This window comes from Petaurus breviceps, unplaced genomic scaffold, assembly GCF_028583685.1.
Source record: "Petaurus breviceps papuanus isolate PSGF00001 unplaced genomic scaffold, PetGlider_PUasm1.0 171, whole genome shotgun sequence".
NCBI lineage: Eukaryota > Metazoa > Chordata > Mammalia > Diprotodontia > Petauridae > Petaurus > Petaurus breviceps.
This window is the reverse complement of record NW_027185754.1, coordinates 21,870,030-21,881,026: the sequence shown is the minus strand read 5'-3', so window position 1 is coordinate 21,881,026 and position 10,997 is coordinate 21,870,030. Positions and strand designations below refer to the sequence as shown.

Here is a 10,997-nt window from a genome sequence, read left to right as displayed (position 1 = left end):
ACATCTACTAGTTGGGGTAATGATGTGTTTTCCTTACTCAATGCCTCTAATGCTAACTCTGTGCCCCCACTGGATATGTTTTTATATGTGGAAGATCTACTGAATCGATTGTGATTTGGGAAAAGTATAATACTATTTGGTGTTGGGGGACGGGCTGTGTAGCTCCGGAACATAGGACATGAAACCCGGAGCTATCTGTGAATACTGGAGGAACAGCATGCCTCAGAGATAAAATCACCCTGGGTCATGTACTGATCACAGTGTTCTACATACCAGATATTCCATGTGATAAGCTCTGTCCTTGCATGTATGAACTCTAGACCTCCCCATACTTTGACCCTTGTTTGCCATGTAGGATTGCACAAGTTTGCCACGTAGGCTAGAACAAACAAGCCTGCTGGAAAGGATAAAAGGAGGGGGACGGGAGAGGCAGGGGAGGAAGGGGAAAGATATAAGCAAGAGAGCACCGTAATAAAGGCTGTCAATTCTTCTCCATCTCTGCTGGCTCCAGACTCTTTTGTAGAATGTGGCTGGCCACATCCTGATGCACACAGAAGGACCGGGAGAGGTAAGGCCCGGCTGCCCACGGACTTAGAATCCGACAATTTGGGATGCTATTTCTACATTTAATGCATTTTCTTGCCTTACCTCTTATATATATTATGGTCAATGTACTTTGGGCCTATTAACCCTGGTATCCAGGTGTATAATACAACCACGCCAACCCCTGATAGCATGGGCTTACACAGAACAAAAAGGGGATCATGGGACAATTTTGTATGGTGGATCTGAAAGGCTACTGCTTTTCTTATACCTTGGGTTGGTTATATAGATCATGAAATTGTTTTGACCAATATTACTCTTGCCATTGAACACGTCGCTAACGCAGCTGCTGAAGGACTACAGAATCTGCAAGAGTCATTGTACTCCTTGGCACACAAAGTGGTAGAGAATTGTCTTGCCTTGGACGACCTTCTTGCAGCAGAAGGAGGAGTATGTACTGTGTTAAACACTTCTTGTTGTGTATACATAAACAATTCTCAGAAAGTCACAACTGATATTCATCCACACCATGAGGCCACCGATTGGATGAGGGATACCCGTGAACAACTTTTTTCGCCACCCTCTTTATTTGGAAATCTTAAACATTGGCTGGTAATGGCTGGAATGTTTCTTTTCTTTTTGCTCATTTTACTGTGTGTGCTTCCATCAATATTAAGTTGTATTATTCATCGCTTTAAAGTTTTGTCTTCTGAAGAACATGAATTATGCTTATGTGCAGTATAGTCTGACCCATTGCTGTGCCTTAAAACAAAAAAGGTAGAATTGTTGGGGTTATGGTTGGGGTTTGTTGAGGGTCACGGATGGTCAGGGGGGGCATGGATGGCCGGAAAGCCCTCTTGCCTGTTGTCTCTATGGCCATAATGTCTGGATTGGCTCTCCAAACTTTGCCCTGCTCCATTTCCTGTTAACATGCATGTTAGTTATGTTCTCATTCCTATTGGCTTATATGTTACCTATGAATACAGCACAGGAACAGCATGGACTGCCACGTCTGCATATAGGATGTTAGGAAGTATAAAAGAGCTTGCTTTACTTAGAATAAATGGAGTCTTTCACCATCTCTGTCTCCTGCCTCATCACTGCCTTCAAGAGGCACAAGAGTCATATTAGAAACATGAGAAGGTTGAGTCTGAGGAGAGAGCCCAGAAACTTGAGCACCACCATCATGTTTCCCCCGATGCTAAAGGGCAGCTAGGTACTGGACCTGGAGTCAGAAAGACCCATGTTCAAATTTTACTTCAGACACATGACCCTGGGAAAATCACTTAACTTCTGTATGTCTCAGTTTCCTCAACTGTAAAATGTAAAAACAACAGCATCTACCTAGCGGGGTGGTTGTAAAGATCAAGAGAGTCGAGCCCTTATAGATGCCATATAAATGCTTATTCCCTCCCACTCCCCAGGCTACACCACCCATTGCCATGTATACTGCTGTCTTCCATAAGGGGAACTGCTAGCAATAGGTAAAAGCTGTTTAAATTCTATCCATACAAAATATTGATGTATGAAATGGCCATAAAAATCAGAGGGAAAAAAGCACAATAATTTGTTCTGGTGATTCACAATCTGAGCTTCAGTTCATAAGACATCTTGAAATTTGCCCTTAGTCAAAGGGCAGGGGAGAACACAGTAAATCAACCCTCTCTACAGGAATATACAACCTAGGTGACAAACGTATGATAGACATCATTGGGTGGATCATATAGGAAGGATGTGAAACAATAAATAGACTGGCCGACTTACCAGGTGGGATCCAAAAGAACCATAAATGGTAAAGACTGGGAAGCCAAAAGCTCAGCAAGACAAGCCAGTGGTCTGGGTACCTGGTCCTCCTATCTCACCTGGCTGCCCTACTCTGCATCTTCTCTGACTTCACCATGCCCTAGAAACCTCATCATCCTGCAAGATCCCATCAGCCTCAGTAGTCCACCTCATCACCAACCTCTGTCCCTCTGACTGAGGCATGGGGCCACAAACTCTAAAGCCTCTGTTTGACGAGGGAGCTTAGCTCAGACATCTCATTTTCTTACTTGGCTGTTACTTAGTGCTGTTGCTCAGTTGTTTTAGTGCTGCAGTCGTGTCCAACTCTTCATGACCCCATTTGGTGTTTTCTTGGCAAAGATACTAGAGAGGTTTGGCATTTCCTTCTCCCAATCATTTTACAGATGAAGAACTGAAGCAAACGGGGTTAAGTAACTTGTTCAGGGTCATGCAAGTGTCTAAAGCCAGACAAGAAGATGTCTTCCTGACTCCAGACTCAGCACTCTAACCACTGTGCCACCTAGCTAGCCACTTGGCACACTGTAGACAATGTTTATTGACTACTGACACAGAAAGAGTCGGAGAAGCAAGTCTGGGGATTAGTGGATCTGTGTTCACACCATAACCTTCAAGAATAGATTTGAATGTAGAATAAAAAAGGAACAGTCAATGCAGTTTTATTTTAAGCTAAGCTAGAGGGGCAGCTAGGTGACAGAGGATAGAACCCACCCTGGAGGCAGGAGTACCTGGGATAGGAGATAGGAGATACCTTGTCATAACAATGCCACCTCTTTCCTGCCCAACCTCCCCCTCCCACCAATGGACTTGCTCCTGTAGCCATCATTTAGAAGAATAAGCCCTGTGGGGAAGGGGCCACAGCCATACCCACCAACTACCAATCACAGCACATACAAAGAAGCCTACCTGAAGCAGCAAGGCATCCTGAGGGAAGAGACACAAGGCCAAAAGGTAAGGACTTGGCAAACTACCCCCAGCACCTCTCCTCTGACCCTGATGGAGGAAGCCCAGGGTGCTGAGCCCAAGAACTGCAGGAAGAGAAGCACCATCACTCCCAGATCCCCCACCCAGTGCCCACAGTTGCCATCCTGTCTGCCATCACTGTAGAGATGCAATTAGGCAACATAACTGCTTGTGCAGCTGCTGCAGCTTTTAAACACCTAGAAACTTCTCACCACCAAAGTTCTCGGCTATCAAATAGTTCAATGTCAGAGTCAGGTATTTTTTCAGTGGAAATATTAAATAAGATGCGTTACCAACTATCCACTTTGCTGCTGCAGCCTAAGACAACAGGGGCCTTTCCAAATGGCTGGAACCTCTGTGTTGTCTCCTATTGGAATGTGGGCTTCCTGAGAGCCGAGCTTCACTTTTCTATTTACAGGCCCCCTCTCCCCCGCTCCCCACGGAGCAAAGAGCTTCTGGACAGAAGTGCTCACTAGACGTTTTTTCAATTGTTCATTTATGGTTTGCCATTTGCTTTCCTTACAAAAGCAGTGGGAAGTAAAATAGTGTGATCCCCATTTTCAGATGCAGACTGAGGTTCTGCTTAGTGACATCCCCAGATGGAAGACACATATAACTGACAGCCACCCTTCTCAGACAGTAACTTTCAGATCTCCAGGCACTGGATCCCAGGGCACACCATGGGCTAGAACCCCAATGAATAAAGAGACAATTTCGTTTGAAAGAGGGAAAATTTAATGAGGAATCTGAAACAACATGGACTTTGAGGGAATTATCCAGCTCTATACAAACACGAAAAGCCATTAAAACTATAAATTCAAAAGATAACTTTGAACAATAACCTTCAAGAGACCTGACCACTCCTGCAAAAAGAATTGTTCCCTCTCCTGGGCCCAGATGAACCTCCTACCCTTAAGCCAAGGAGAGGGAGGCAGGAGGTGGGATGGGGAAAAGGGTAGAGTCACAGGGAAGGAAAGAGAGGGGCAGTGGGTGAGAGAAAGAGAAGGGAAAGGGGGAGAATGAGCAAGCAGGTGCACAGCACTCCTCCGTGCTCCTCAGTGCACCAGGAATGGGGGAGGGGACAGACCCCACTGCTGTTGGCTATTGCTCTACTCACAAGAAAAAAGCTCAGCGTTCCCTTGGATCAGTAAGGGAAGGGCCAAAAGAGGCTGAGGAGAAATCCTTATCCTTAATCGTTCCAGCTACTCAGTCTTAGTCAAGCAGCCATTCAACAAGCATTTATTAAGTGTTGGCTAAGTTTCATGCACTATGCTAAGGGCTAGGGATACAAAAACCAAAGTGACAGTTCCTGCCCCCAGGGAGCTTACATTCTTAATGAGAGGGACAACAAGCACACATTTAAGTATCTACAATCTTCCTTCCTCCTACCTATTCACCAACTGTCCCGGAGGGTTAAAGGCAACTCCTACTCCCCCAGAAAAACAAAAACAAAAACAAAAAAAACCATTACCTTCAGCAACTCAAATTCTAGGCCAAATCTGGTCCATAGTGGGAGAAAGCAGAGGGCTGACTGTTCCTTATTAAGGGATCAGTCAGTCTGGGGTTTGTGTGTGTTTGTATAATGACATTCATAGTGGGAGAAAGCAGAGGGCTGACTGTTCCTTATTAAGGGATCAGTCAGTCTGGGGTTTGTATGTTTTTGTACAATGACATTTATTTTTCTGCAACAAGTTCATCCTGCAGTGGGCAAACTGGAACCAGGATCCCTCTGTTCCAATTTCCATCTTTCTGGTTGAAGAGAAAGTGATATTCAAAGCTGGGTGAGGTATGGGGAAGGGAAGTAAGCAGGGAATGAAGCTGGGGAAGGGTCTTGCTTTCTAATTTTCCCATATTTTCTAAGCTCAGTCTTTTTAATAGTTCTTCTTCAATGGGGGAAAGGGCTTGGAAACTGTGTGGGGATACTTGGGCCAGCACATGCAGCTCAGGAGAGCGTCAGGGAGAGGTATCTCAGTGGGGCCCTGGGGGCCCAAAACGCTCCATGGTCTGCAGCACCAGAGCCAGATAGTCCAGGAAGGTGGTGACAGACACTCGAAAGAATCGCGCTTCTTCCGCTCTCCAGTGGAGAACCAATTTGTTTCCGATGACAGTTAACTCCCGCTGGACACCACTGCGGCGAGGCTCAGGATCTGGGTCCAAAGCGCGGCATGCAATCTCCGCTTCCATAGGGGATGGGAAGGGGACTGACAGAGAGAAGTCATAGAAGCCACGGCCTTGGCTGTCTACTGTGGTGTTGCTGTCTCCACCTGGGCCAGGATGGTGTGGCCTTTGGATGGCTGCCTCCATGCTTGAGAAGTCAATTTGCTGTCAAAAAAGGTTCAACCCTGTTAATGACAGAAAACCACCTCCTCAATCAAGTGAAATAATCCAATGTAGACTAGTCAGACCAGGCCTTTTTCCCCAGAGAAAGGAAGAAGGACATGTAGTTAGAAAGAAAATGACTGATGAATCCAGGAATGTGGCATCTACAATCAAAGCAATTCTACCAACTGCTGTTTATTCTAATTTAACCTACTAGTAACTGGTGAATTCAAAAGTACTAAGGGACCTTAGATTTCTGCATTTATAAAAGGTTCTATTGTCCTTTGTCAACCTAAGAATAAAAAACTGGCCCCAACTATCAAGGGTTATCCCAATGAAACCAGAGGTTGCATGGGTCCCAATTAGGTGTATGACTTCATTTCCCAGAATGAGAAAAGGACTGAGATCCCAGGGGTGGCCGACATCTGTTTGTGTCCACTGTTGGTTTGTTTTCTATCAATAAATTTTGTATTTAGCTTAGAGGCAAGTGTGGTTGTGGCTGCTCCTTGAAATACTGGACTAAGGAATCTGGTATCCAAAGGAAGATACCAAGGCATAATAAACGGAAGCTGACATGTATCCTCGCTTTAAGGTTTGGAAAGTGCTTTACATACACTATCTCACTTCAGAATGGGGTGCTATCATCATCCTCAGTTTATAGATGGGGAAACTAAGACTCAGGGAGGTTTGGTGCCTTAACCAGTCACAAAGACACGAAGGATCAGGGGCAGGACTGCAGCCTTGCTCTTGCTGATGCCAAGCCCAGTGTCTAGCACTCTACTGTGCTACCTCAGAGTACACCCTCATTTAGGCTGGGGACTTCTTAGGACCAGGAGTGTACTCTGACCTATGGCTTCCTGTTGTCAAACATCTTCTTAAATTATCTCCTTGCCTAGATGGATCAGTGAAAAATGACCCCTTAGGGTCAGTGAATTGACAGAAACTATGACAGAAGCTGAACTGATTTGAAAAACATAGATAGTGAGGTTACAGAGGAGACTGGCTGCTTTTGATGTTGGCTGACAAGTTATTAGAGCTTAAAACTGCACTGAGACTTCTGTGACACCTTGAATAGGTACATATTGCTGCCTCCCCCCACCCCTCCCCATGTAAGCACTTCAGGGAAGGGAGTGTTTCTTTTTTTTTTTTTTTGGCGTAACCCCAGTATCTATCATAGCGTCTGGCACACAGCTGACTAATAAATATCCATTAACTGACTACGAAGGATTATGGACATTTTTGTAAATTTACTGAACAGGAAGAGTCTGTTTATGCAAAGTTCTTCACAATCATGGAACCAAAAGATGTCTGAACCTCAACTTTCTACATTTTTCCTGTTCACATTTTTTAAAGTGCTTTTAATATTATTTTATAGACACACAAAAATATGTATTTGTTGAAAAGAGTCCCACCTTTGACACATCCTAGGCAAGATGCCTGCTCAGTGCCTCAGCAAGCCGAGACTCTAAACTGCACAGTAGGTGATATCTGCCCTGCAGAAGCCTGTGCACTGGAAGCTCCCTGTACCAATAAAATCTCAGCTGAAAAACTGAATTGGATGCAAATCACAACGAATCCTCAGACATAGAGAGCTGAAAGGGACCCTGGAGACCAGCTAGTTGAAATGTCACTTCTGATCCTTTCCACCTGCTACTGAATCTCCCCTAGGGTCTGTGGAGAGGTCTTTATTAACTGATACACTGAACTGCACCAGAACAATTTATATAATAACATTATAAGCAAAAAATATTTGAAAGACTTGAAAACTCTGATCAATGCAATGATCAAGTGCTTAAGATGCAGCATGCTACCCACCTGGAAGAAAAGAGGCAGATTCAATGCAGGAGACATACTTTTTTCAGACACAGATAATGTGGGAATTTATTTTGTCTGAGATATCTGTTACAAGGCTTTATCTTTTGTTTCTACCTACCCCTAAGACCCTCCATGAAGGATGTGAAGTGGGGAATAGGAAAGCAAAAAAAGGGAGAGAGGAAGGAAGAAAGGAAGGAAGGAAGAGGAAAGAAAAGGAGAAAGAAGGGAGAGAGGAAGTTAGGAAGAAAGAAAGAAAAGGAGGAAGGAAGGAAGGAAGGAAGGAAGGAAGGAAGGAAGGAAGGAAGGGAAATAGGGTCACTGAGGCATGCTTTTTAAAAATGCAAGTATGTAAACAGAAAGCTAAAAAAGAGGGTATACAGGGGCAGCCAGGTGGCGCAATGAATAAGAGCACCGGCCCCAGAGTCGGGATGACCTAGGATCAAGTCCAGGCTCTGATACTTGGCACCACACCCAGAAGTGAGCAAGTTACTTAACCCTAATTGCTTTAAAAAAAAAAAAAAGAGGGTATACAAGCAGGGGCAGCTTTGAAAGTTAAAGTTTGAACTTATTATATGCTTAAAAAGAATAGCAAGCTATACATAATAAAGATCTGTAATTTCATTTACATCCTCTTATTCTGTTCTATTGCGTAAATGGAAATACTCATTTTATTGTTTGTTAAGTTCTGAATAAAAATAAAACTTTTTTTTTAAATGTGAGGTTGGGGCATCTAGGTGGCGCACTGGAGTCAGGAGGACCCAAGTTCAAATCCTGCCTCAGACACTTAATACTTACTAGCCATGTGACCTTGGGCAAGTCACTTAACCCCGATTGCCCTGCCTTTCCCCGCTCCCAAAAAAAGCAAAAAAAAAATGTGAGGTGTTGGACTAGGTGGTCTTCCCAGCTCCAGATTCATGTCTCCCCTCACTCTTTTCTTCTCTAGGAAAAACACCCCAGGTTGCTTCAGTCCATCCTCCTACTACGTGATAGCTAGGCCTTTTCACTATCTTGGTAACCCTGTTTTGGATACTCTCAAGATTAACAATATTTTTTTTTTTAATGTGATGCCTAGAACTGAGCAACAGTATTGCAGAAACAGTGAGCATGCCTGAATACAGCAGGACCTTCTCTGTATGGACACTAAGACCCTCTAAATGAAGTCTAAGGCTGCATTAGCTTTTTTTGGCTGACATATCACGCTGCGGAATTATATAATAGAGCTTTAGGTCTACTAAAACCTCAAGATCTATTTCAAATAAACTACTATCTTAACTATTCTATTGTCCTCCCCCATCATTGATTCTTTGAGCCTACATGTGACTTCAAATTTATCTCTCTTCAATTCATATTTATCACCCAATGAAGATTCTGGTAGCTATCAATCTACCAGATTGTGCCTCCAGTACAATCCAGTACCTCCAGGCCACTCTTTCCTCCTCAATGAATTCAGTGCCTTGCTCATACTCTCTCTCCTCCCCAACTCCTGCCCTCATGATGATGTTGACATACAAAGGGATACTCCCTCAAATACCCTAAACTTCGTAGTTTCTCAACTTTTTTATTTCCCAAGCGCGTCTCCTCCACCCCACCTTCGCTACATACCATAGAAAGGCAGTTATACTCTTGATCTTGCCATCACCCACAAATGTCCCACCACTTCCAGGTACTCTGAAATCTCTTATTCCATTTTCCTCTCTCTCCTACCACCTGGTCTTCAACCTCACTATGACCTCCAATCCTTCCCCCCTCCAGATCTTTCCTAGGCCATCACCCCTGCACTGACCCCCCACTTTTCCCTCCCCATCAAGACCACTTGGTGAAGCACTGCAACTCTAGGCAAGAGGCCCTTGTACCCTTATCCTATTACAGATCTTGCCCTGCCAAGCCCTAGCCTTGGATCACTCCCACCTTTTGCTGCTTTCACTCCTATGCAGGTACAGCTGAACCAAAGAAACTTTGGGCTTCCTTCCCTGCATTTGGTAAATCTATTGCTACCCTAATGACAGGAAAGACTCCTTTCCTCCTTATTTCCTACTCCCTTCTCCCAAAGCAGAAATGCAGCATTTTTCAGACTTCCTGGAGTCTGGAAAGCCCTGGATTTGACTTAAGGAGCTTTGTGACTTCACAGAAAACTCTCTGGGCCTCAATTTTCACATATACAAAATCAGAATAACACCTAAAGTACACGTCACAGTCTGATTAGGACAATCAAACAATGTATGTAAAGCACTCCCATTATCCCCCTCTCCCCAAACACCTCGTTAACTTCTCACCTCCCTCCCCAAGCAGGTGAGGCCGATCCTCCAGGTGCACTCTCCTCACTGCATGGATGACTTCCCTGATCTTCTCCAGGTAAAAAGGTGGGACAACTTCAACACTAACACGTGTCACCTTGTGATTCTGCAGGAAAACTCTTGACCAGAGATCTCAAATCAAGGCTGTGTCTTGTGGATTCAAGTTTCTCCCACCACTTTCATCTCTGCCACTCCACTGAAGACAACACCTGGGGCTAAGGGGCAGAGTCACTTTGGTCAGGTCTTTCTCCCCCAGGGCTCAGATGTGTCTTCCCATCAAAAAATTCTCCCTCTTCATCCCAGCTTAGGGCAAGTTTAGAGGCAGCGTGCAGTGGATAACAGTGCTAGTTGGAAGACCCGAGTTCAAATTCAATCTCACCTACTTGCTGTGTGACCCTAGGCCGGTCACTTAACCTCTGTATGCCTTTACCCACTGGAGAAGGAAATGGCAAACCACTCCAGTATCTTTGCCACGAAAACCCCAACGAAGAATTGGACGAGACTGAAGGACTGAACAACAACAACAAAAACAACGCGAACAACAACAACGTAGCAATTTTATCAGTCTGCAGCAAAGGCCCCAAAGAAATATCCAGAGACATAGACACACACTCACATTCACAAGCCATGCTGGCACCACCGGGCCTCCAGCGCAGGCAACGGGGTGGAAGCTCCGCAGCCTCACGCAGGCCTCAGCCTGCCCTCCGCGGGGCGGTCTCGCCTGGCTCACCACAGTCCTCACGATGTGGGCATCAGCCCACAAACACACGCACCGGAAGATATGCAACCATACAAGACAGGACGGGTCACACACACAAAACGCGCACGCGCACACGCACACAAAGGTACGCACACGCTCTCACAAGCTCATCACACACTCTTAGCGTACCGTCTGGGCGGAGGCCCCCCGCAAAGCCGCTGCAGCCACCTGAGGACCGGCTCAGTGCCCACGTGCCCCCGCGACCCGGAGAGCAAAGGAGGTCAAAGCTCCCAAGAAACCGGCTGAGCCGCGGAGGCCGCTGGGAATCCGCCTCTGGGAGCAGGTCCGGTTGTGCCCAGGGGATTCTGGGAATGGTAGTTCTCCAGGTCGCTCTGCTCAAGCTTAGTTTCCATGAAGACCTGGTTCCCTTCCCCTTTCTCGTGGTCGGTGGTCTCTTCCTTTCCCAGAGACAATCTGCGTCAGTGAGCTTCCCTGACCGTGATTGATGAGGATAATAATAACAAATCACTTATATAGCTCTTTAAAGTTTGAAAAGTCCTTTT

The 10,997-nt window shown here is 45.4% G+C and overlaps 1 protein-coding gene across 9 annotated transcripts; it reads right to left on the bottom strand.

Moving 5' to 3' along the window:
• Positions 1 to 4,018: 4,018 nt before the first annotated feature.
• LOC138157170 (EKC/KEOPS complex subunit LAGE3-like) lies at positions 4,019 to 10,792 on the bottom strand. Of its 9 annotated transcripts, none has more exons than XM_069082690.1 (3): positions 10,624 to 10,791; positions 9,714 to 9,949; positions 4,019 to 5,628 (listed from the first exon to the last, which is right to left on the bottom strand). In XM_069082690.1, exon 3 carries the CDS (start codon positions 5,608 to 5,610, stop codon positions 5,275 to 5,277), a length of 336 nt encoding a protein of 111 aa, XP_068938791.1. In that variant the 5' UTR covers positions 5,611 to 5,628; positions 9,714 to 9,949; positions 10,624 to 10,791; the 3' UTR covers positions 4,019 to 5,274. The 9 variants fall into 9 exon arrangements, with proteins under 9 accessions (XP_068938791.1, XP_068938790.1, XP_068938793.1 ...); XM_069082689.1 differs by lacking the exon at positions 10,624 to 10,791 and adding an exon at positions 10,114 to 10,599; XM_069082692.1 differs by lacking the exon at positions 10,624 to 10,791 and adding an exon at positions 10,351 to 10,599.
• Between the last annotated feature and the right edge of the window lie 205 nt (positions 10,793 to 10,997).

Excerpts from the sequence above, each read along its gene's own strand:
- LOC138157170 (XM_069082697.1), bottom strand. The coding sequence starts at position 5,610 with ATGGAGGCAGCCATCCAAAGGCCACACCATCCTGGCCCAGGTGGAGAC.